The following is a 26,904-nucleotide window of genomic DNA, read 5'->3' as shown; positions in this document are numbered from 1 at the left end:
AGTCAATAATACAGTATAAACAAGTCTATATACAATCTGAGCAAATGAGGTGAGATAAGGGAGGTAAAGGCAAAAAAAGGCCATGGTGGCAAAGTAAATACAATATAGCAAGTAAAACACTGGAATGGTAGATTTGCAATGGAAGAATGTGCAAAGTAGAAATAAAAATAATGGGGTGCAAAGGAGCAAAATAAATAAATAAAATAAAATAAATACAGTAGGGAAAGAGGTAGTTGTTTGGGCTAAATTATAGGTGGGCTATGTACAGGTGCAGTAATCTGTGAGCTGCTCTGACAGCTGGTGCTTAAAGCTAGTGAGGGAGATAAGTGTTTCCAGTTTCAGAGATTTTTGTAGTTCGTTCCAGTCATTGGCAGCAGAGAACTGGAAGGAGAGGCGGCCAAAGAAAGAATTGGTTTTGGGGGTGACTAGAGAGATATACCTGCTGGAGCGTGTGCTACAGGTGGGAGATGCTATGGTGACCAGCGAGCTGAGATAAGGGGGTACTTTACCTAGCAGAGTCTTGTAGATGACATGGAGCCAGTGGGTTTGGCGACGAGTATGAAGCGAGGGCCAGCCAACGAGAGCGTACAGGTCGCAATGGTGGGTAGTATCTGGTGCTTTGGTGACAAAACGGATGGCACTGTGACAGACTGCATCCAATTTGTTGAGGAGGGTATTGGAGTCTATTTTGTAAATGACATCGCCGAAGTCGAGTATTGGTAGGATGGTCAGTTTTACAAGGGTATGTTTGGCAGCATGAGTGAAGGATGCTTTGTTGCGAAATAGAACGCCAATTCTAGATTTAACTTTGGATTGGAGATGTTTGATGTGGGTCTGGAAGGAGAGTTTACAGTCTAACCAGACACCTAGGTATTTGTAGTTGTCCACGTATTCTAAGTCAGAGCCGTCCAGAGTAGTGATGTTGGACAGGCGGGCAGGTGCAGGCAGCGATCGGTTGAAGAGCATGCATTTAGTTTTACTTGTATTTAAGAGCAATTGGAGGCCACGGAAGGAGAGTTGTATTGCATTGAAGCTTGCCTGGAGGGTTGTTAACACAGTGTCCAAAGAAGGGCCAGAAGTATACAGAATGGTGTCGTCTGCATAGAGGTGGATCAGAGACTCACCAGCTGCAAGAGTGATGTATACATTGATGTATACAGAGAAGAGAGTCGGTTCGAGAATTGAACCCTGTGGCACCCCCATAGAGAGTGCCAGAGGTCCGGACAACAGACCCTCCGATTTGACACACTGAACTCTATCAGAGAAGTAGTTGGTGAACCAGGCGAGACAATCATTTGAGAAACCAAGGTTGTCGAGTCTGCCGATGAGGATGTGGTGATTGACAGAGTCGAAAGCCTTGGCCAGATCAATGAATACGGCTGCACAGTAATGTTTCTTATCGATGGCGGTTAAGATATCGTTTAGGACCTTGAGCGTGGCTGAGGTGCACCCATGACCAGCTCTGAAACCAGATTGCATAGCAGAGAGGGTATGGTGAGATTCGAAATGGTCGGTAATCTGTTTGTTGACTTGGCTTTCAAAGACCTTAGAAAGGCATGATAGGATAGATATAGGTCTTTAGCAGTTTGGGTCAAGAGTGTCCCCCCCTTTGAAGAGGGGGATGACCGCAGCTGCTTTCCAATCTTTGGGAATCTCAGACGACACGAAAGAGAGGTTGAACAGGCTAGTAAATAGGGGTGGCAACAATTTCGGCAGATAATTTTAGAAAGAAATGGTCCAGATTGTCTAGCCCGGCTGATTTGTAGGGGTCCAGATTTTGCAGCTCTTTCAGAACATCAGCTGAACGGATTTGGGAGAAGGAGAAATGGGGAAGACTTGGGTGAGTTGCTGTGGGGGGTGCAGTACTGTTGACTGGGGTAGGAGTAGCCAGGTGGAAAGCATGGCCAGCTGTAGAAAAATGTTTATTGAAATTCTCAATTATAGTGGATTTATCAGTGGTGACAGTGTTTCCTATCTTCAGTGCAGTGGGCAGCTGGGAGGAGGTGCTCTTATTCTCCATGGACTTTACAGTGTCCCAGAACTTTTTTGAGTTAGTGTTGCAGGAAGCAAATTTCCGCTTGAAAAAGCTAGCCTTGGCTTTTCTAACTGCCTGTGTGTATTGGTTTCTAGCTTCCCTGAAAAGCCGCATATCACGGGGGCTGTTCGATGCTAATGCAGAACGCCATAGGATGTTTTTGTGTTGGTTAAGGGCAGTCAGGTCTGGGGAGAACCAAGGGCTATATCTATTCCTGGTTCTAAATTTCTTGAATGGGGCATGCTTATTTTCAGATGGTTAGGAAGGCATTTAAAAAAAATTACCAGGCATCCTCTACTGACGGGATGAGATCAATATCCTTCCAGGATACCCCAGCCAGGTCGATTAGAAAGGCCTGCTCGCTGAAGTGTTTCAGGGAGCGTTTGACAGTGATGAGTGCAGGTTGTTTGACCGCTGACCCATTAAGGATGCAGGCAATGAGGCAGCGATCGCTGAGATCTTGGTTGAAGACAGCAGAGGTGTATTTAGAGGGCAAGTTGGTTAGGATGATATCTATGAGGGTGCCCGTATTTACGGCTTTGGGGAGGTACCTGGTAGGTTCATTGATAATTTGTGTGAGATTGAGGATATCAAGCTTAGATTGTAGGATGGCTGGGGTGTTAAGCATGTTCCAGTTTAGGTCGCCTAGCAGCACGAGCTCTGAAGATAGATGGGGGGCAATCAGTTCACATATGGTGTCCAGAGCACAGCTGGGGGCAGAGGGTGGTCTATAGCAGGCGGCAACAGTGAGAGACTTGTTTTTAGAGAGGTGGGTTTTTAAAAGTAGAAGTTCAAATTGTTTGGGTACAGACCTGGATAGTAGGACAGAACTCTGCAGGCTATCTTTGCAGTAGATTGCAACACCGCCCCCTTTGGCAGTTCTATCTTGTCTGAAAATGTTGTAGTTAGGGATGAAAATTTCAGAATTTTTGGTGGTCTTCCTAAGCCAGGATTCAGACACAGCTAGAACATCCGGGTTGGCAGAGTGTGCTAAATCAGTGAATAAAACAAACTTAGGGAGGAGGCTTCTAATGTTAACATGCATGAAACCAAGGCTTTTACGGTTACAGAAGTCATCAAAAGAGAGCACCTGGGGAATAGGAGTGGAGCTAGGCACTGCAGGGAGTGATGCTGTGGACTACAAGGGAAATGCTACTACAGATGTAAGATTCTAATTTGAGCAAGTCCCCCACAGCAGGAAAATCATTGTGTGGATTATAATAAAACTTTTTTTGATGCAGTTGATACATTTTTCTTCAGGGAAATACGAAATATGAATTTGAAAATATCAAACTTCAGAAGCCTTTTTTTAACCTCAAAAACACTACAAGTTTTACATTTCCTGAGTTGCAGGAAAGTTCTCCAGGGTGATCAAATGAAGATCCTACATCTGGACATGGACAGCTGAATGTTATCCCGCACCTCCATGATCACCATGGAGATCCTAGTATTAGATTCTATAGTTATACATTATTATTTGTGTCATTCAGTGTTTCAGTGTTTCCCAAAGGGTCAACAACATTTAGGTTGTTGTCCTGATACATCTAATCAAAGGCTTGATATATTATATGTGTCCTATATTATCTGTGTCCTATTTTTCTGTGTCCTATATTATCTCTGTCCTATATTATCTGTGTCCTATATTATCTTTGTCCTATATTATCTGTGTCCTATTTTTCTGTGTCCTATATTATCTCTGTCCTATATTATCTGTGTCCTATATTATCTTTGTCCTATATTATCTGTGTCCTATATTATCTGTGTCCTATATTATCTTTGTCCTATATTATCTGTGTCCTATATTATCTCTGTCCTATATTATCTGTGTCCTATATTATCTTTGTCCTATATTATCTGTGTCCTATATTATCTTTGTCCTATATTATCTGTGTCCTATTTTTCTGTGTCCTATATTATCTCTGTCCTATATTATCTGTGTCCTATATTATCTTTGTCCTATATTATCTGTGTCCTTTATTATCTGTGTCCTTTATTATCTGTGTCCTTTATTATCTGTGTCCTATATTATCTGTGTCCTTTATTATCTGTGTCCTTTATTATCTGTGTCCTTTATTATCTGTGTCCTTTATTATCTGTGTCCTATGTTATCCTGATACATCTAATCAAAGGCTTGATGATGAGTTGATTAGCTGAATCAGGTGTGTTGGTGCAGTAACTAAAACGTGAATCCCTTTGGGTTCCCAGGACCAGGATTGGGAACCGGTGATGTAACTCTATGTGTTGTACTAATGACCAACAGGTAATGATGATACAGTATATAAGCCTGTTGTCTCTGCCCAGGTACTCACACTAGACCTGGGCTGTCAGGTCCACCATATCACCTGAGGAGGTGGGTTCAACTTTACATTTACATGATAAACAGTGGCTTTAGTAGTTGATGGAGAAGTTGACATTCTGGTATTTAGTTTGATGTCTGAAGTGAGAGGTTTAATTAACTATTTTTTAGCAACTGGTATCAAATGCAGTAACATTGAATACATAAATAAATACAATTTAAATATAATATTAATTAATTAATTATTATAAATTGTTTGCAATTTACAATTTTGATGAACTTGGATAATTTCCTTTCCACTAACGATGCTTCAATTATGTTTTTGTCAACAGGTGAAGTAATGTACAGTTTTGAATATATCTTTATTTGTAATAATGTACTCATGGATAATGTATTTCCACAGATTATCACCAGCCAGAGGGAGACGTTAACACCTCCAGTCAGGATGAGTTCCCTGACCTCTGACCCTAACCAGACAGACGTCAACACCATCATCCGACCCCCTTACTTCTTCATCAGTGGTTTCAGAGCCATCCCCCACATGAAATACTACTACATCTTCCTCTGTTTTGTTTACATCATCTCTCTGGTAAGGCTGTAGCTCTGATCCAGGGTGTTACTAACTACTTCTGTTCCAGGGTGTTACTAACTACTTCTGGTCCAGGGTGTTACTAACTAGCTCTGGTCCAGGGTGTTACCAACTACTTCTGGTCCAGGGTGTTACTAACTAGTTCTGGTCCAGGGTGTTACTAACTAGCTCTGGTCCAGGGTGTTACTAACTAGCTCTGGTCCAGGGTGTTACTAACTACTCTGGTCCAGGGTGTTACTAAGGGTTAATAAGGGTGTTAACTTCTGGTCCAGGGTGTTCAACTAACCAGCTCTGGTCAAGGGTGTTACTAACTGTGCTAATGGTTCCATTTTGTTTTCAACTTCCAACTTCCATCAATTCTGTGTGTGTGTGTGTGTGTGTGTGTGTGTGTGTGTGTGTGTGTGTGTGTGTGTGTGTGTGTCTGTGTGTGTGTGTGTGTGTGGTCTAGGTGGGCAACACCTTCGTCATGACTGGCATCTACGTGGACCGCAGTCTCCACAGGTAATCAGACCTCTTTAATCTCATTCACACAATACAGTGTATAACAGTGTATAACAGCCTTGATTGGACAGTTTATCTTGTTGAAGTCCCAGTTCCCCTGGACCTCATAGACATGTGTGTGGGAGCCTGCCCTGCTCCCCATTCCCCTGGACCTCACAGACATGTGTGTGGGAGCCTGCGCTGCTCCCCGATCTCCAAATCAAATTTTATTTGTCACATACACATGGTTAGCAGATGTTAATGCGAGTGTAGCGAAATGCTTGTGCTTCTAGTTCCGACAATGCAGTAATAACCAACAAGTAATCTAGCTAACAATTCCAAAACTACTGTCTTATACACAGTGTAAGGGGATAAAGAATATGTACATGAAGATATATGAATGAGTGATGGTACAGAGCGGCATAGGCGAGATACAGTAGATGGTATCTGTGTACAGTATATACATATGAGATGAGTATGTAAACAAAGTGGCATAGTTCAAAGTGGCTAGTGATACATGTATTACATAAAGATGCAGTAGATGGTATAGAGTACAGTATATACATATACATATGAGATGAATAATATAGGGTATGTAAACATTATATTAGGTAGCATTGTTTAAAGTGGCTAGTGATATATTTTACATCATTTCCCATCAATTCCCATAATTAAAGTGGCTGGAGTAGAGTCAGTGTGTTGGCAGCAGCCACTCAATGTTAGTGGTGGCTGTTTAACAGTCTGATGGCCTTGAGATAGAATCTGTTTTTCAGTCTCTCGGTCCCAGCTTTGATGCACCTGTACTGACCTCGCCTTCTGGATGATAGCGGGGTGAACAGGCAGTAGCTCGGGTGGTTGTTGTCCTTGATGATCTTTATGGCCTTCCTGTGACATCGGGTGGTGTAGGTGTCCTGGAGGGCAGGTAGTTTGCCCCTCGGTGATGCGTTGTGCAGACCTCACTACCCTCTGGAGAGCCTTACGGTTGTGGGCGGAGCAGTTGCCGTACCAGGCGGTGATACAGCCCGACAGGATGCTCTCGATTGTGCATCTGTGAGTGCTTTTGGTGACAAGCCAAATTTCTTCAGCCTCCTGAGGTTGAAGAGGCGCTGCTGCGCCTTCACGATGCTGTCTGTGTGGGTGGACCAATTCAGTTTGTCTGTGATGTGTGTGTGAGGAACTTAAAACTTACCACCCTCTCCACTACTGTTCCATCGATGTGGATAGGGGTGTTCCCTCTGCTGTTTCCTGAAGTCCCAATCATCTCCATAGTTTTGTTGACGTTGAGTGTGAGGTTATTTTCCTGACACCACACTCCGAGGGCCCTCACCTCCTCCCTGTAGGCCGTCTCGTCGTTGTTGGTAATCAAGCCTACCACTGTTGTGTCGTCCGCAAACTTGAAATTGAGTTGGAGGCGTGCGTGGCCACGCAGTCATGAACAGGGAGTACAGGAGAGGGCTCAGAACACCCTTGTGGGGCCCCTCCATTACATAATACTTATATTATTATTATATTACTTAAATTAGTGACGCCCAGCACGTGAAGGGTACATTGCTGTGTTCAACCTGGACCTCAGAGACATGTGTCTGGGAGCCTGCCCTGCTCCCCGATCTCTGTTACGTGATATTTACATTAATATTAAAAGATATCTATGTTCTGACCTTGCAGCCCCAAGTACATCGCTGTGTTCAACCTGGCCTTCACAGACGTGTGTGAAAGCACGGCCCTGGTCCCAAAGCTGCTGGACATGTTTCTGTTCAGCAGACAGCTCATCTCCTACGACCAGTGTCTCACGAGCCTCTTCTTCGTCTTCCTCTTCATCACCATGCAGTCCTTCAACCTCACCATCCTGTCCTATGACAGACTGGTGGCCATCTGCTACCCGCTCAGGTCTCAGATAATATATCATATTATTAACTCAATTAAAACAACCTTCAGAAACCCTATTTAATTTGACCCTTCTGGGATAATTTATAAAAATGTTGAATTGAATAATTTGATTTGACAATTTATTAAAATGTATTTATTAAATGTATTATATATAAAAAATAAGATTTAACTTCTTTAAAAATCATATATAAGGATATAGTTACCTGACAGGGGAAACACCTTGATCACAAAGGAGGATTTCCAGGGTGAGGTTCGGCCAATGCACTCTGGTCGTGCTGACCCCTGCAAGTTCTCCAAATGTGGGAAACTCGACTGAATAATTATATATATGAAAAACATATAAAGACAAATCAATTAAAACATTGGCGATAATAACACGATAAAGTTGAACATCTTTTCCCCCCACAGAGATGCTATTAAATGACCAGAGGTGCTGTGTCATCAACTCTCAAAGTTCCATTGTAATGTTCTTTCCAGGTACCACATGATGATCACTCACAGGTCCATGCTCCAGCTGACGGGGGCCGCCTGGGCGTTTGCTGTGTTGATGGTGTTGATCTCTGTGTGTCTCATCACCCGGCTCTCTTTCTGTAGGTTAGTATGTATCGTGTTGTAGTGCACCGACTACACCGCAAAAGCTTAGCTTCTGTGAAGTATAGATTTATCTGTTAATTAAATCACGTCAAACTATTGGTTTAATTAATTCATTAAGGGCATTTCAAATTTTACTTTACAGTAAACCAATAACACAAAGGAGATAAACAAACAGAATGTTACGTTGTCGTTGTCATCTGTCAGGTTCTTGTAAAAGCTCAATGTTGTCATGAACTCAGTTCCTCTTGAATGCTAATTCAACAGTAACTAATTCTAACTTACTGACTAACTAATTAACTAACTAACTAACTAACTAACTCCAACAGATAAGGAGGTATAGCGTCTCTAAAAAGGTTTCTAAAAACCCTGGAATAGAAGACAATGGTATATAATGTATTGTATTGTAGCTCTCTGGTATATAATGTATTGTATTGTAGGTCTCTGGTGATCAACAGCTACTTCTGTGACCACGGTCCCCTGTTCCGTCTGGCGGTCCCCTGTTCTAACGTGGTCCCCAATCAGATGATGGCGTATCTCAACCCCTGTATGGTTCTCTATCTCCCAATGATCTTCATCATATCATCATACATCTGTATAACACACGCCCTGTTCACCATCACACTGCCCCAGGACAGGTGAGAAGTAATACTGATTGGAATAAGTAAGTCAAGTCAAGTCAGTAAGTAGACTTGTCCAAGCCAGAACGGCCCATATGCTGATTGGTGTGAGGCCTCAGAAATATGTTTTTAGTTATGGGCTTGTTACAGGAATGATAAATGCTGGGAAATATTGAGAATGCAATTCAACTGGATAAATTCTCTCTCTCTCTCTCTCTCTCTCTCTCTCTCTCTCTCTCTGTCTCTCTCTCTCTCTGTGTCTCTCTATCTCTCTCTCTCTCTCTCTCTCTGTCTCTCTCTCTCTCTCTCTCTCTGTCTTTCTCTCTCTCTCTCTCTCTCTCTGTCTCTCTCTGTCTCTCTCTCTCTCTCTCTCTCAGACTCAGAGCCATTAAGACATGTACCTCACACCTAATACTGGTGGCCATATTCTACCTGCCTGTTATTTTAACATACCTCCTCCAATCCCTCATACCAACCAACGCCCGGATCATCAACCTCTCCCTGACCTCGATACTGCCACCAATGCTCAATCCCATCGTATACGTTCTGAAGACGGAGGAGTTTAAGGTATCGGTCAAGAAGATGCTCAGAAGAGGGGCCCAAAGAGCTGTGACGCAGGTCAAACCAACATAAAGTTCTTGAATTATTTATCTTAAAAATCATATATTTCCAGTGCCTTCTGAAAGTATTCACACCTAACAGCCATTTTCAAGTCTTGGCATAGATTTTCAAGGCTATTTAAGTCAAAACTGTAACTAAGCCACTCAGGAACATTCAATGTCATTTTGATAAGCAATGCCAGTGTATATTTGAACTTGTGTTTTATGGATATTGTTGAAAGGTGAATTTGTCTCCCAGTGTCTGTTGGAAGTCAGACTGAAGACTACCTAACCCCCCTACACTCTAACCACTAGGCTACCTACCCCCCTACACTCTAACCACTAGGCTACCTAACCCCACTACACTCTAACCACTAGGCTACCTGCCACCCAGTGTATATTTGATCTTGTGTTTTATTGTCCAGCTGAAAGGTGAATTTGTCTCCCAGTGTTGGAAGTCAGACTGAAGCAGGGTCCTCTAGGATTTTACTTAGTTTTATGCCGCTTCATCTTTATCCTAAAAACTCTCTAGTCCTTGGCGATGACAAGCATACCCATAACGTGTTGCAGCCACCACCATGTTGGAAATAGGAAGAGTGTTGTGTTGGATTTGCCTCAACCATAATGCTTTGTATTTCTTTGTATTTGTATTTCTTTGCCACTTTTTTAGTAGTTTTACTTTAGTGCCTTATTGAAAACAGGATGCATGTTTGGGTATATTTGAATTCTGTACTTCCTTCTTTTCTCTCTGTCATTTAGGTTGTATTGTGGTGTAACTACACAGGTTTTTATCCATCCTCAGTTGTCTCCTATCACAGCTATTAAACTCTAACTGTTTTAAAGTCACCATTGGCCTCATGGTGAAATCCCTGAGCAGTTTCCTTCCTCTCCGGCAACTGAGTTAGGAAGAACAGCTGTATCTTTGTAGTGACTGGGTGTATTGATACACTGAGTTAGGAAGAACAGCTGTATCTTTGTAGTGACTGGGTGTATTGATACACTGAGTCAGGAAGGACGCCTGTATCTTTGTAGTGACTGGGTGTATTGATACACTGAGTTAGGAAGGACGCCTGTATCTTTGTAGTGACTGGGTGTATTGATACACCATCCAAAGTGTAATTGGATATATATGAATATTCAATGTCTGCTTTTTTTTTTGTTATTGATTTTACCCATCAACTAATAGGTGGCCTTTTTTTCTGCAAGGCATTGGAAAACCTCCCTGGTCTTAGTGGTTGAGTCTGTGTTTGAAATGCACTGCTCGACTAACGAACCTTACCATGTCGGTAGAGAGATTTGGTATTACTGTATCTCCACGTTGAAAGTTCAAATTGGGCTATTTATCCAAAAGTGAAAATGCTGCCCCCTACACCTTAAGAAGTTAAGCACATTTTCCCTCCTGAACGTATTTGGACTTGCCATTATAAAGGAGTTGAATACTTATTTAACTCAAGACATTTCAGCTTTTAATTTTGAATTCATTTGTAAACATTTCTAAAAACATAATTCCACGTTGACATTATGGGGTATTGTGTGGAGGCCAGTGACCCAAACCTCTGAATTGGAATCCATTTGAAATTCAGGCTGTAACACAACAACCTGTGTGGTAATTCAAGAGGTGTGAATACATTCTGAAGGCTCTGTATATTATGTCTATAAGCCTTTATAGCCATTCAATAAATAACATATATCAGTGTGATATCACGGTTTAATGTATTTAATGTATATGTCTGTCTCATTGTCTGACGGTTCCCTGCTATGATTGGATAGAGCGCAATCAGCGCAGCTGTTTCTCCGAGCATGACAATTCTCCCTAGGCATTATAAACCCAACCCTCATGTAAAATCGCCACGACCTCAGTTAAACAAATCTTTAAAATCTCTGTTTTGGAATATACTGGCAATATACTGGAAATTTCAATAAAAAATTATCCTACTTAAAAGTTTTTTAGTCAATTTTGGCACTGGAATTATATATTTTTTTGGGGGGGGTTCACTTTCCCTTTTTAAACTTTTACAGAAAATGTCATAGTTAAAAAGCATAAAACCTACTACATTTATTTATAATCAGCATTTGTTAAAAAAAACGACTTTTCCAGTAACCTGACCTAGACCCCAAAGAGCAGAAACATGAACACTGTAACAATTCCCTAACCTATAGAGATACCAGGCTCAGAATGGAGGCCCAGGGTTGTTGTTTGGGTGTTTATCATACTACAATGACATTAAACATATTCTTTATGTCCGTACAGCCATATGCTACTAATAAACGACTCTATTAGCAATTGGGGTTGGCAGGTAGCCTAGTGGTTAGAGCATTGGGCCTGAAAGGTTGCCGGATCGAATCCCTGAGCTGACAAGGTAAAAATCTGAGGTTCTGCCTCTAAACAAGGCGGTTTACCCCACTGTTCCCCGGTAGGCCGTCATTGTAAATAAGAATTTGTTCTTAACTGACTTGCCTAGTTAAATAAAATACAATGGGGAGAACAAGTATTTGATACACTGCTGATTTTTCAGGTTTTCCTACTTACAAAGCATGTGGAGGTCTGTAATTTTTATCATAGGTACACTTCAACTGTGAGAGACGGAATCTAAAACAACAATCCAGACAATCACATTGTATGATTTTTGAGTAATACATTTGCATTTTATTGCATGACATAAGTATTTGATCACCTACCAACCAGTAAGAATTCCGGCTCTCACAGACCTGTTAGTTTAAGAAGCCCTCCTGTTCTCCACTCATTACCTGTAGAGTGTTGGAGGCTATTTTGTAAATGACATCGCCGAAGTCCGGGATTGGTAGGATGGTCAGTTTTACAAGGGTATGTTTGGCAGCATGAGTGAAGGATGCTTTGTTGCGAAATAGGACGCCAATTCTAGATTTAACTTTGGATTGGAGATGTTTGATGTGGGTCTGGAAGGAGAGTTTACAGTCTAACCAGACACCTAGGTATTTGTAGTTGTCCACGTATAAGTCAGAGCCGTCCAGAGTAGTGATGTTGGACAGGCGGGTAGGTATTTAAGAACAATTGGAGGACATGGAAGGAGAGTTGTATGGCATTGAAGCTTGCCTAGAGGGTTGTTAACACAGTGTCCAAAGAAGGGCCAGAAGTATACAGAATGGTGTCATCTGCGTAGAGGTGGATCAGAGACTCACCAGCAGTAAGAGTGACATCATTGATGTATACAGAGAAGAGAGTCGGTCCAAGAATTGAACCCCTAATCCAAGATGGCGTAGCAGTCAGACGTCGTGTCGTGTCCCTTGTATATATTGTTTGTTTTTTTAACATATTTTTCTTCGCATATCTTTTAAAACATTTTGCTAAACCTCAACTTGTAAATACTCTCCTGCAACCCGCCTCACCTCCTCACCCAAATGTAGCTATCTTCTTCTAAAGTATTTATATCTACTTTGGATCCGGAACCCCTCAACTGAAGCTAGCCAGCTAGCTACCAGCTATCAGTAAGCAAAACATTCCTAGCGGTCTTCAGCTAACCGGTCATCAGCTAACCTTTAGCTCGGAAAGCTCTCGCCAGTTCAAACAACGCGACTCTAACCAGAGCATAACGGACCTATTATTTTTTATCCCCGGATTCCCACCGGATTCCCACCGCAAACGGAACATTTTCAGCTGGATCTTCACAACTAGCTATCTAGCTAACGGATGATTACTCCTGGCTAGCGTTTCCACCCACTTAGCTTGAAGCTAGCCCGGCCAGAGCTCCTGTGCTACCACCAAAGCATACTCCTGGGCTACAATATCCGGACCCACGACCGGTCTATCGATGTCACCGCATGAAGAGGAATAAACAGACTCACCCCATCGCGACGTCCCCCAAAGGCTAACTTTCTAGCCCTTGCTATCTCCTTGCTTGCTAATTCGGCCTGCTAACTGCTACCTTGTTTAGCCCCGGTCCGCTAACTGCTACCTTGTTTAGCCCCGGTCCGCTAACTGCTACCTTGTTTAGCCCCGGCCTACTAACTGTTAGCTTGTTAGCACAGGCCTGCTAACCGTCTGAATCTCCGCGTCCCAAACACTCACTGGACCCCATATTTACTTTCTATCTCTTTTTGATTTTTATTTTGTTTATACCTTCCGGTAACCTGCCTCACCCAATGTGATACGGAATCGATATTATTTCAGAAGCTAACCAGCTAACTAGGTACAAGCTATTTAGTCATTGTTAGCCACTGCTAGCGGCTTTTACCTTTTGCACAGCCAGACAGTTTAAAAAAAAAACTGGATAACACTCGCCAGTCCAGCTTCCCTGCCCCATCCACCGCTCCCCCCTGGACACTGATCACTTGGCTACATAGCTGATGCATGCTGGACTGTCCATTAATCACGGTACTCCATTCTGCTTGTTTATGTTTTATCTGTCGGCCCCAGCCACACTCAGGCTCTGTGTGTAGTTAATCCGACCCTCCCTGCCTAGTCAACGCCATTTTACCTGCTGTTGTTGTGCTAGCTGATTAGCTGTTGTTGTCTCACCTACTGTTTTAGCTAGCTCTCCCGATTCAACACCTGTGATTACTGTATGCCTCGCTGTATGCCTCTCTCAAATGTCAATATGCCTTGTATACTGTTGTTCAGGTTAGTTATCATTGTTTTAGTTTACAATGGATCCCCTAGTTCCACTCTTCATACCCCTGATACCTCCTTTGTCCCACCTCCCACACATGCGGTGACCTCACCCATTACAACCAGCATGTCCAGAGATACAACCTCTCTCATCATCACCCAGTGCCTGGGCTTACCTCCGCTGTACCCGCACCCCACCATACCCCTGTCTGCGCATTATGCCCTGAATATATTCTACCATGCCCAGAAATCTGCTCCTTTTATTCTCTGTCCCCAACGCTCTAGGCGACCATTTTTGATAGCCTTTAGCTGCACCCTCATACTACTCCTCCTCGGTTCCGCGGGTGATGTGGATGTAAACCCAGGCCCTGCATGTCCCCAGGCACCCTCATTTGTTGACTTCTGTGATCGAAAAAGCCTTGGTTTCATGCATGTCAACATTAGAAGCCTCCTCCCTAAGTTTGTTTTACTCACTGCTAACCCTGATGTCCTTGCCGTGTCTGAATCCTGGCTCAGGAAGGCCACCAAAAATTCTGAGATTTCCATACCCAACTATACCATCTTCCGTCAAGATAGAACTGCCAAAGGGGGAGGAGTTGCAGTCTACTGCAAAGATAGCCTGCAAAGTAATGTCATACTTTCCAGGTCCATACCCAAACAGTTCGAACTACTAATTTTGAAAATTACTCTCTCCAGAAATAAGTCTCTCACTGTTGCCGCCTGCTACCGACCCCCCTCAGCTCCCAGCTGTGCCCTGGACACCATTTGTGAATTGATCGCCCCCCATCTAGCTTCAGAGTTTGTTCTGTTAGGTGACCTAAACTGGGATATGCTTAACACCCTGGCAGTCCTACAATCTAAGCTAGATGCCCTCAATCTCACACAAATCATCAAGGAACCCACCAGGTACAACCCTAACTCTGTAAGCAAGGGCACCGTCATAGACGTCATCCTGACCAACTGGCCCTCCAAATACACCTCCGCTGTCTTCAACCAGGATCTCAGCGATCACTGCCTCATTGCCTGTATCCGCTACAGAGCCGCAGTCAAACGACCACCCCTCATCACTGTCAAACGCTCCCTAAAACACTTCTGTGAGCAGGCCTTTCTAATCGACCTGGCCCGGGTATCCTGGAAGGACATTGACCTCATCCCGTCAGTAGAGGATGCCTGTTTTTTTTAAATGCCTTCCTAACCATCTTAAAATAAGCATGCCCCATTCAAGAAATGTAGAACCAGGAACAGATATAGCCCTTGGTTCTCCCCAGACCTGACTGCCCTTAACCAACACAAAAACATCCTATGGCGTTCTGCATTAGCATCGAACAGCCCCCGTGATATGCAGCTGTTCAAGCTAGAAACCATTATACACAGGCATTTTGAAAAGCCAAGGCTAGCTTTTTCAAGCAGAAATTTGCACTGAAGATAGGAAACACTGTCACCACCGATAAATCCACTATAATTGAGAATTTCAATAAGCATTTTTCTACAGCTGGCTATGCTTCCACCTGGCTACTCCTACCCCGGTCAACAGCACTGCACCCCCCACAGCAACTCGCCCAAGCCTTCCCCATTTCTCCTTCTCCCAAATCCAGTCAGCTGATGTTCTGAAAGAGCTGAAAAATCTGGACCCCTACAAATCAGCCGGGCTAGACAATCTGAACCCTCTCTTTCTAAAATTATCTGCCAACATTGTTGCAACCCCTATTACTAGCCTGTTCAACCTCTGTTTCGTGTCGTCTGAGATTCCCAAAGATTGGAAAGCAGCTGTGGTTATCCCCCTCTTCAAAGGGGGGGACACTCTTGACCCAAACTGCTACAGACCTATATCTATCCTAACATGCCTTTCTAAGTTCTTCGAAAGCCAAGTCAACAAACAGATTACCGACCATTTCGAATCTCACCATACCCTCTCTGCTATGCAATCTGGTTTTAGAGCTGGTCATGGGTGCACCTCAGCCACTCTCAAGGTCCTAAACAATATCTTAACCGCCATTGATAAGAAACATTACTGTGCAGCCGTATTCATTGATCTGGCCAAGGCTTTCGACTCTGTCAATCACCACATCCTCATCGGCAGAATCGACAACCTTGGTTTCTCAAATGATTGCCTTGCCTGGTTCACCAACTACTTCTCTGATAGAGTTCAGTGTGTCAAATCGGAGGGTCTGTTGTCCGGACCTCTGGCACTCTCTATGGGGTTTTTAAATGTATTTTTATTTTTATTTTTCACCTTTATTTAACCAGGTAGGCTAGTTGAGAACACCTTTATTTAACCAGGTAGGCTAGTTGAGAACACCTTTATTTAACCAGGTAGGCTAGTTGAGAACACCTTTATTTAACCAGGTAGGCTAGTTGAGAACACCTTTATTTAACCAGGTAGGCTAGTAGAGAACACCTTTATTTAACCAGGTAGGCTAGTTGAGAACACCTTTATTTAACCAGGTAGGCTAGTAGAGAACACCTTTATTTAACCAGGTAGGCTAGTTGAGAACACCTTTATTTAACCAGGTAGGCTAGTAGAGAACACCTTTATTTAACCAGGTAGGCTAGTTGAGAACACCTTTATTTAACCAGGTAGGCTAGTTGAGAACACCTTTATTTAACCAGGTAGGCTAGTAGAGAACACCTTTATTTAACCAGGTAGGCTAGTTGAGAACACCTTTATTTAACCAGGTAGGCTAGTTGAGAACACCTTTATTTAACCAGGTAGGCTAGTTGAGAACACCTTTATTTAACCAGGTAGGCTAGTTGAGAACACCTTTATTTAACCAGGTAGGCTAGTAGAGAACACCTTTATTTAACCAGGTAGGCTAGTTGAGAACACCTTTATTTAACCAGGTAGGCTAGTTGAGAACACCTTTATTTAACCAGGTAGGCTAGTTGAGAACACCTTTTATTTAACCAGGTAGGCTAGTTGAGAACACCTTTATTTAACCAGGTAGGCTAGTTGAGAACACCTTTATTTAACCAGGTAGGCTAGTTGAGAACACCTTTATTTAACCAGGTAGGCTAGTTGAGAACACCTTTATTTAACCAGGTAGGCTAGTTGAGAACACCTTTTATTTAACCAGGTAGGCTAGTTGAGAACACCTTTATTTAACCAGGTAGGCTAGTTGAGAACACCTTTATTTAACCAGGTAGGCTAGTTGAGAACACCTTTATTTAACCAGGTAGGCTAGTTGAGAACACCTTTATTTAACCAGGTAGGCTAGTTGAGAACACCTTTATTTAACCAGGTAGGCTAGTTGAGAACACCTTTATTTAACCAGGTAGGCTAGTTGAGAAAACCTTTATTTAACCAGGTAGGCTAGTTGAGAACACCTTTATTTAACCAGGTAGGCTAGTTGAGAACACCTTTATTTAACCAGGTAGGCTAGTTGAGAACACCTTTATTTAACCAGGTAGGCTAGTTGAGAACACCTTTATTTAACCAGGTAGGCTAGTTGAGAACACCTTTATTTAACCAGGTTGGCCAGTTGAGAACACCTTTATTTAACCAGGTAGGCTAGTTGAGAACACCTTTATTTAACCAGGTAGGCTAGTTGAGAACACCTTTATTTAACCAGGTAGGCTAGTTGAGAACACCTTTATTTAACCAGGTAGGCTAGTAGAGAACACCTTTATTTAACCAGGTAGGCTAGTTGAGAACACCTTTATTTAACCAGGTAGGCTAGTTGAGAACACCTTTATTTAACCAGGTAGGATAGTTGAGAACACCTTTATTTAACCAGGTAGGATAGTTGAGAACACCTTTATTTAACCAGGTAGGCTAGTTGAGAACACCTTTATTTAACCAGGTAGGCTAGTTGAGAACACCTTTATTTAACCAGGTAGGCTAGTTGAGAACACCTTTATTTAACCAGGTAGGCTAGTTGAGAACACCTTTATTTAACCAGGTAGGCTAGTTGAGAACACCTTTATTTAACCAGGTAGGCTAGTTGAGAACACCTTTATTTAACCAGGTAGGCTAGTTGAGAACACCTTTATTTAACCAGGTAGGCTAGTTGAGAACACCTTTATTTAACCAGGTAGGCTAGTTGAGAACACCTTTATTTAACCAGGTAGGCTAGTTGAGAACACCTTTATTTAACCAGGTAGGCTAGTTGAGAACACCTTTATTTAACCAGGTAGGCTAGTTGAGAACACCTTTATTTAACCAGGTAGGCTAGTTGAGAACACCTTTATTTAACCAGGTAGGCCAGTTGAGAACACCTTTATTTAACCAGGTAGGCTAGTTGAGAACACCTTTATTTAACCAGGTAGGCTAGTTGAGAACACCTTTATTTAACCAGGTAGGCTAGTTGAGAACACCTTTATTTAACCAGGTAGGCTAGTTGAGAACACCTTTATTTAACCAGGTAGGCTAGTTGAGAACACCTTTATTTAACCAGGTAGGCTAGTTGAGAACACCTTTATTTAACCAGGTAGGCTAGTAGAGAACACCTTTATTTAACCAGGTAGGCCAGTTGAGAACACCTTTATTTAACCAGGTAGGCTAGTTGAGAACACCTTTATTTAACCAGGTAGGCTAGTTGAGAACACCTTTATTTAACCAGGTAGGCTAGTTGAGAACACCTTTATTTAACCAGGTAGGCTAGTTGAGAACACCTTTATTTAACCAGGTAGGCTAGTTGAGAACAAGTTCTCATTTGCAACTGCGACCTGGCCAAGATAAAGCATAGCAGTGTGAACAAACAACAACACAGAGTTACACATGGAGTAAACAGTTAACAAGTCAATAACACAGAAACATAACATGAACTGAGATAAGGCGGAGCTTTACCTAGCATGGACTTGTAGATGACCTGGAGCCAGTGGGTCTGGCGACTAATATGTAGCGAGGGCCAGCCGACTAGAGCATACAAGTTGCAGTGGTGGGTGGTATAAGGTGCTTTAGTGACAAAACGGATGGCACTGTGATAAACTGCATCCAGTTTGCTGAGTAGAGTGTTGGAAGCAATTTTGTAGATGACATCGCCGAAGTCGAGGATCGGTAGGATAGTCAGTTTTACTAGGGTAAGTTAGTCAGTTCACATTTGGTGTCCAGCTGGGGGCAGAGGGTGGTCTATAGCAGGCGGCAACGGTGAGAGACTTGTTTTTAGAGAGGTGGATTTTTTAAAGTAGAAGTTCAAATTGTTTGGGTACAGACCTGGATAGTAGGACAGAACTCTGCAAGCTATCTTTGCAGTAGATTGCAACACCGCCCCCTTTGGCAGTTCTATCGTGTCTGAAAATGTTGTAGTTAGGGATGATAATTTCAGAATTTTTGGTGGTCTTCCTTAACCAGGATTCATACACAGCTAGAACATCTGGGTTGGCAGAGTGTGCTAAAGCAGTGAATAGAACAAACTTAGGGAGGAGGCTTCTAATGTTAACATGCATAAAACCAAGGCTATTACGGTTACAGAAGTCATCAAAAGAGAGCGCCTGGGGAATGCTACTACAGATGTAGGATTCTAATTTGAGCTAGTCCCCTACAGCAGGAAAATCATTTTGTGGATTATAATATAACTAATGGATTTTTTTGGGATGCAGTTGATACATTTCTCTTCAGGGAAGTACGAAATATGAATTTGAAAATATCAAACTTCAGAAGCCTTTTTTTAACCTCAAAAACACTACAAGTTTTACATTTCCTGAGTTGCAGGAAAGTTCTCCAGGGTGATCAAATGAAGATCCTACATCTGGACATGGACAGCTGAATGTTAATCCACACCTCCATGATCACCATGGAGATCCTAGTATTAGATTCTATAGTTATACATTATTATTCGTGTCATTCAGTGTTTCAGTGTTTCCCACATTTAGGTTGTTGTCATCTAATCAAAGGCTTGATGATGAGTCGATTAGCTGAATCAGGTGTGTTGGTGCAGTAACTAAAATGTGAATCCCTTTGGGTTCCCAGGACCAGGATTGGGAACCAGTGATGTAACTCTATGTGTTGTACTAATAACCAGCAGGTAATGATGATACAGTATATAAGCCTGTTGTCTCTGCCCAGGTACTCACACTAGACCTGGGCTGTCAGGTCCACCATATCACCTGAGGAGGTGGGTTCAACTTTCCATTTACATGATAAACAGTGGCTTTAGTAGTTGATGGAGGTGTTAACATTCTGGTATTTAGTTTGATGTCTGATGTTGGGGAGAATTTCTTCTAGTAATAAATATATAAAATATATAAAATGAATTTTATGTGTTTTACGCTTCTCCCACTTCTTTATCTTGAAAATGAATAATTAGTTAGGTTCCATTTATTTTACTATTTGAATAATGACTGGTTGACGATGATGATGCTACTGTCTTCCTCGGTGTTGTCAGTTGTGTCAGCAGCATCACAGTATGAAGAGGACTTTGTTGGCTTGTTGATTCAAGATCTTGCTGGCTGAAGCTTACTCTATCAGAAGTTTTATGCTACATTATGTAAAAGAAAAAATGCCTTAAAATAAATTAGCGTTATTAATTTACTTGTCTTTTGTAGTCGTAACTTGTTTAGTTGTTGTATTCTTAATTTACACTCGTTCATCTCTCCCTGGATCTTGATATAGGGAGTTATTTTACTACGACACCATTTGCACATTCTTCTTTCATTGTTCTCTCTGCATGTTCCTGCAAACAGACCTTTCATTGTTTTCTCTGCATGTTCCTGCAAACAGACCTTTCATTGTTCTCTCTGCATGTTCCTGCAAACAGACCTTTCATTGTTCTCTCTGCATGTTCCTGCAAACAGACCTTTCATTGTTCTCTCTGCATGTTCCTGCAAACAGACATTTCATTGTTCTCTCTGCATGTTCCTGCAAACAGACCTTTCATTGTTCTCTCTGCATGTTCCTGCAAACAGACCTTTCATTGTTTTCTCTACATGTTCTCTCTGCATGTTCCTGCAAACAGACCTTTCATTGTTCTCTCTGCATGTTCCTGCAAACAGACCTTTCATTGTTCTCTCTGCATGTTCCTGCAAACAGACCTTTCATTGTTTTCTCTACATGTTTTCTCTGCATGTTCCTGCAAACAGACCTTTCATTGTTCTCTCTGCATGTTCCTGCAAACAGACCTTTCATTGTTTTCTCTGCATGTTCCTGCAAACAGACCTTTCATTGTTCTCTCTGCATGTTCCTGCAAACAGACCTTTCATTGTTCTCTCTGCATGTTCCTGCAAACAGACCTTTCATTGTTCTCTCTGCATGTTCCTGCAAACAGACCTTTCATTGTTCTCTCTGCATGTTCCTGCAAACAGACCTTTCATTGTTTTCTCTACATGTTCTCTCTGCATGTTCCTGCAAACAGACCTTTCATTGTTCTCTCTGCATGTTCCTGCAAACAGCCCAAGTTAAGACAGCAGACCAGGACCGTTCATCCTGATTCCTGCAGCATGGCTCACAAGCAGTCAGTCCTTGTCTCTTCCAATGCCACATTCGTCCGTCCGTCATATTTCTACATTAATGGTTTTGAGAACATCCCTCACATCAAATACTACTATGTGTTCCTGGGTCTGGTCTACGCCGTGACAGTCCTGGCTAACTCCTTCATCATGACAGTTATCTACCTGGCCAGGAACCTCCACACGGCCAAGTATGTTGTTAGCTCCAACACAAGGTTTGGTCAAGAGTATTCTAATATCACATACATCTTTGCATTTGATTTTATAAACAAAGGGACCAGTGATTCTATCTTGGCAACATCTTAGCAATCTGTTTACATTCGAAAGCCTGAGCATCGCACAAGAATTGGACATTTTCCTAACCACCCCTCCCCCCCATCTTTAACCTAGGTACGTCGTAGTCTTCAACCTGGCTGTGACAGACCTGTGTGGGAGCACGGCTCTCATCCCTAAGCTCATAGAGACTTTTCTGTTTGAGAAGCAGTACATCTCCTACGAGGCCTGTCTCAGCAGCATGTTCTTTGTCTATGTCTTCATGACCATGCAGTCTCTCTCTCTCCTCACCCTGGCCTATGACAGGTTCGTTGCCATCGTCTTTCCTCTCAGGTAAGCATAAATGTTTCAAAAGACAAAGCTTTCTTCATTTTTTAAATTCGTATTTTTATCATTGGCGCTAGCGATGACAGGGTTGTGAGTTCGATTCCCCACTGGGGCCACCCATCACTGTTGTAAGTTGCTTCGGATACAAGCTTCTACCAAATGACATATATTATTTAATTTTTCTTCTCTCAGGTACCATGTTATTGTGACCAGAACGGCCATGTTGGTGATCCTAGTAGTACTGTGGCTGTTCACACTGGCTTTGATATCCTTCACTGTTAGCCTCATAACTCGCCTCTCCTTCTGTGGCTCTCTGGCGATAAAGAGCTTCTTCTGCGACCACGGCCCAACCTATACACTGTCCTGCAACAACAACTCTCTCAACAACATCATGGCTTGGGTCTGTTTCCTGGTGGTAATGTGTGTCCCCATCGTACTGATAGTCCTCACGTATTTCTGCATTGCCATCGCGTTGATCAGGATTGCCACGGGGGAGGAGAGGGGTAAAGCCATGAGAACATGCACCTCTCACCTAATTCTGGTGGCCATCTTCTATCTGCCCATGGTGGGTAATAACATAGCTGCAGTAGTCAGCTACATACATCCTAATGCCAGGATCATCAACAACTCATTGACCCAGACCTTGCCTTCTATGTTGAACCCCATCATATACTCACTGAGGACAGAGGAGGTCATGGACGCCATCAGAAAACTATACAAACGGAGCACAATAAGAAGTTGACCTGTCACAATAAAAAAAATACAAATGAATAAATCACTTAAGTGTGTAAATAGTTTCTAGTCTGAAAATATATCTCATTTAATTTACATCCCCCCCCTCCTTTCAATCCTAGTCTCATTTTACTGTGGCTGCGATTGATGAGTTTCCTTCAATTTAGAGAGGAACATTGAGGTTATACTGCCACCCTGTGGTTAAAGTCTGTAACACGTGGTACTGTAAACAAAAGGAAAATAAAGGTTATACTGCCACCCGGTGGTTAAAGTCTGTAACATGTGGTACTGTAAACAAAAGGAAAATAAAGGTTATACTGCCACCCGGTGGTTAAAATCTGTAACATGTGGTACTGTAAACAAAAGGAAAATAAAGGTTATACTGCCACCCGGTGGTTAAAGTCTGTAACACGCGGTACTGTAAACAAAAGGCCCAGTGTTGAACTACAAGGTTGAATGTGATGGAAGTTTAAAAAAAAGTACAAATAAATAAAAATAAGACGAAGAAAACCAACGATGGGGACATATACTTTTTTTTTAATGTCAAAATGAATACAAGCACATTAAAATGTGCCTCTTAACTCTGCCACTACAGAAACTGATCTCTCTCTCTAGGGCAAGAACACACCCATCCACCCTTTAACCAATGATAAGCTGTGAATGTTGTAGCTTTTCAACACATACACACACACAGCCCTAAACCACATGATTGATTTAGAGAAGAGAATCGTCAGTTATTAATCTTGACGCATCAGGAAAGCCCAGAGGGAAAACAGTCTGAGAAAAGGTTCTGCTGTCATACCAAATACTGTGACAAACAGTCTGTGCTCTAAGCAGTGTGACGGTGTTTTAACGTTCTCTTTTCCCACAACTTGATGAGTTGAGACCTACAGCTTTATGTGTGATCTTATGAACCACCAGTCAGCACGGACCCAGTCAGCACCCAGTCAGCACGGGACCCAGTCAGCACGGATCCAGTCTTGGGCTGTAGCCCAAAAAATCTCAGTTGCGATCCACCATTTGTTTTAGACACGTTAACCAATTATAATGTCAGCGGCGAAACTAAAACGTTGATATCTCAGTTATCAGTCCAGATAAGAAAACACCCAAACCACCCGATGCTCTTCTAGGCCGACTCTGTAGACGACCTCTGCTTCCTCAGCTGTTCCTTCCGGGCCTTCTGGAAGGTCATCATACATTCTTTAAAGGTCTGGACCTGAGTCTGACACTTCCTCCAGTCCTGGTGCTCGGCCATACACTCCTGTACGGCGTAGTGCAGCTCCCCACATCCTGTCCTGCTGATCATCTGGTCCACTGGGTCCTCCTCATCCTGGTCCTCGCTGGGGCGATGACTCCGGTCGTGGGGTGAAGGGGAGGCCATTGCCTAAGGCAGTTCTGTCTGGGAGGGTGTAGGGGATAGAGCATAGAGGGGTTAATGGGATTAGAGACAGAGGCTGTCTTGAAAGAGATCAGGGGTGTATTTACTAGGAACCAAAGTCAAATTGTATTTGTCACATACACGTGTTTAGCAGATGGAACAAACAGGGGGTGGACCTAACTGAATTTGGGCAATAGACTCATTACTGTGCAACGGAAACACACCAGCACATCATGACAGATCTCGCGCAAAAAAAAATACTTCAATATTACCAAAACAATATATAATCAAAAACAATATCACGATAATTAACAATCGCCCCCCCCAGCTTCACTGGTAAACAAGCGCTGTAACATGGTGTGTGGGGGAACACTAACCCTGTGCCTGTAAAGGTGTGTAGTAATTGATTTGTAATTATTTCTCACTGATATGTTTCTAAACCAAGAAGATAAAAAAAAGTCTGCGTCTGGTCTATATTCCCCTCTTTTGGATACGCATTTCGTAGATAAAATACTCAAAAGTCGTGTCTTTCGTATTTTGGAGAAACGACGACTGTTTACACAAACGGAGAAAAGTTCCGTCATCACACGAGTCACATCTATACTTCGGTGAGTAACGAAAGTATATTGAAGCAAATCACTAAACAAAATCGGAAAGCTAACGCAAAGATCACAAGCAACAGCCAATATTAGCCTGAAGTTAAACATTCAGACATAATATATAATATATAATCATAATCGTTGTCTCTCTTGAAAGCAGTACCTGGAATGTTTTTCCTAGAGTTGAATACATTCACATTACCCCCGTGAATTTCATAACATGGGGGACGTATGTAAAGAACGGACAGGAAAGGGTTACATTTAAATGTGCACGGCCTACTTAGGACGAGCATCATTTCTGTTCCGCGTAGAAGACCTACACCTACCTACTGCTCACGAGACCTACACTGTGTCTCGTTTGTGGAAATAAATGAATTAACTTTGTAAAATATAAATTATATATTTTATTTCTGTGTGGATAAAAAACATGCAATTGTCATATTCTGAGGTATTTTTTCAAACAAAGTGTGAAATATAGGCCTATAAGCACTTGAGGGCAGTGAAGTGCAATCTAATGTGATTCTCAACTAATATCCATAAACACAAGGTAAAGCAAAGTAGGCTCAATAAGAATGTTCCAGTCCCTGTACTCAGAAACACTAGTTTAAAAACACAATGTTTTTACATGAAAAAACTAAATAAATGTGTTATTTAAAAAATATAGTATTGTCTGCCAGGAAGAACTGACAATAATATTAGCTCTATTCGGCAGGTAGACTAGTGGTTAGAGTGTAGAGGGGTTAGATAGCCTAGTGGTTAGAGTGTAGAGGGGTTAGGTAGCCTAGTGGTTAGAGTGTAGAGGGGTTAGGTAGCCTAGTGGTTAGAGTGTAGAGGGGTTAGGTAGCCTAGTGGTTAGAGTGTAGGGGGGTTAGGTAGCCTAGTGGTTAGAGTGTAGAGGGGTTAGGTAGCCTAGTGGTTAGAGTGTAGGGGTTAGGTAGCCTAGTGGTTAGAGTGTAGGGGTTAGGTAGCCTAGTGGTTAGAGTGTAGAGGGGTTAGATAGCCCAGTGGTTAGAGTGTAGGGGGTTAGGTAGCCTAGTGGTTAGAGTGTAGGGGGTTAGGTAGCCTAGTGGTTAGAGTGTAGGGGTGGCAGGTAGTCTAGTGGTTAGAGTGTAGGGGGTTAGATAGCCTAGTGGTTAGAGTGTAGAGGGGTTAGGTAGCCTAGTGGTTAGAGTGTAGAGGGGCAGGCAGTCTAGTGGTTAGAGTGTAGGGGGGCAGGTAGACCTAGTGGTTAGAGTGTAGAGGGGTTAGATAGCCTAGTGGTTAGAGTGTAGAGGGGTTAGGTAGCCTAGTGGTTAGAGTGTAGAGGGGGCAGGCAGTCTAGTGGTTAGAGTGTAGGGGGCAGGTACCTAGTGGTTAGAGTGTAGGGGGCAGGTAGACTAGTGGTTAGAGTGTAGAGGGGGCAGGTACCTAGTGGTTAGAGTGTAGGGGCCTAGACTGTAGTGGTTAGAGTGTAGGGGGCGCAGGGTAGACTAGTGGTTAGAGTGTAGTGGTTAGGGTAGGGGGGCAGGTAGCCTAGTGGTTAGAGTGTAGGGGTGGCAGGTAGTCTAGTGGTTAGAGTGTAGGGGCGGGTTAGGGTAGCCTGGTGGTTGGTGGTTAGAGTGTAGGGGGTGGCAGGGTAGCCTAGTGGTTAGAGTGTAGGGCGGCAGGGTAGCCTGGTGGTTAGAGTGTAGAGGGGTTAGGTAGCCTAGTGGTTAGAGTGTTAGAGGGGTTAGGTAGCCTAGTGGTTAGAGTGTAGAGGGGTTAGGTAGCCTAGTGGTTAGAGTGTAGGGGGTTAGGTAGCCTAGTGGTTAGAGTGTAGAGGGGCAGGTAGCCTAGTGGTTAGAGTGTAGAGGGGTTAGATAGCCCAGTGGTTAGAGTGTTAGGGGGTTAGGTAGCCTAGTGGTTAGAGTGTAGGGGGTTAGGTAGCCTAGTGGTTAGAGTGTAGGGGTGGCAGGTAGTCTAGTGGTTAGAGTGTAGGGGGTTAGATAGCCTAGTGGTTAGAGTGTAGAGGGGTTAGGTAGCCTAGTGGTTAGAGTGTAGAGGGGGCAGGCAGTCTAGTGGTTAGAGTGTAGGGGGGGCAGGTAGACTAGTGGTTAGAGTGTAGAGGGGTTAGATAGCCTAGTGGTTAGAGTGTAGAGGGGTTAGGTAGCCTAGTGGTTAGAGTGTAGAGGGGGCAGGCAGTCTAGTGGTTAGAGTGTAGGGGGGCAGGTACCCTAGTGGTTAGAGTGTAGGGGGCAGGTAGACTAGTGGTTAGAGTGTAGAGGGGGCAGGTACCTAGTAGTTAGAGTGTAGGGGGCGCCAGGTAGACTAGTGGTTAGAGTGTAGGGGCGGCAGGGTAGACTAGTGGTTAGAGTGTAGGGGGCAGGTAGCCTAGTGGTTAGAGTGTAGGGGTGGCAGGTAGTCTAGTGGTTAGAGTGTAGGGGCGGCAGGGTAGCCTGGTGGTTAGAGTGTAGGGGTGGCAGGGTAGCCTAGTGGTTAGAGTGTAGGGGCGGCAGGGTAGCCTGGTGGTTAGAGTGTAGGGGGGGCAGGTAGCCTAGTGGTTAGAGTGTAG

General features: G+C 43.0%; 1 protein-coding gene and 2 pseudogenes across 1 annotated transcript; 2 read left to right on the top strand and 1 right to left on the bottom strand.

The window, feature by feature from the left end:
- The first annotated feature begins 4,359 nt into the window (after positions 1-4,359).
- Positions 4,360-22,888, top strand: LOC115122949 (uncharacterized; annotated as a pseudogene).
- On the top strand, positions 7,483-7,613 carry LOC115122953 (U1 spliceosomal RNA; annotated as a pseudogene).
- Positions 22,889-23,343: 455 nt separating the features above from the next.
- Positions 23,344-24,627, bottom strand: LOC115122950 (cytochrome c oxidase assembly factor 4 homolog, mitochondrial). The gene is made up of 2 exons (XM_065023999.1): positions 24,538-24,627; positions 23,344-23,796 (listed from the first exon to the last, which is right to left on the bottom strand). The coding sequence occupies exon 2, from the start codon at positions 23,776-23,778 to the stop codon at positions 23,524-23,526; it is 255 nt and encodes an 84-aa protein (XP_064880071.1). The 5' UTR covers positions 23,779-23,796; positions 24,538-24,627; the 3' UTR covers positions 23,344-23,523.
- Between the last annotated feature and the right edge of the window lie 2,277 nt (positions 24,628-26,904).

This window comes from Oncorhynchus nerka, linkage group LG10 (genome assembly GCF_034236695.1).
Source record: "Oncorhynchus nerka isolate Pitt River linkage group LG10, Oner_Uvic_2.0, whole genome shotgun sequence".
NCBI classification, from domain to species: domain Eukaryota; kingdom Metazoa; phylum Chordata; class Actinopteri; order Salmoniformes; family Salmonidae; genus Oncorhynchus; species Oncorhynchus nerka.
Note: the sequence above shows the minus strand (reverse complement) of the source record. Positions and strands in the feature narration are given on the sequence as shown.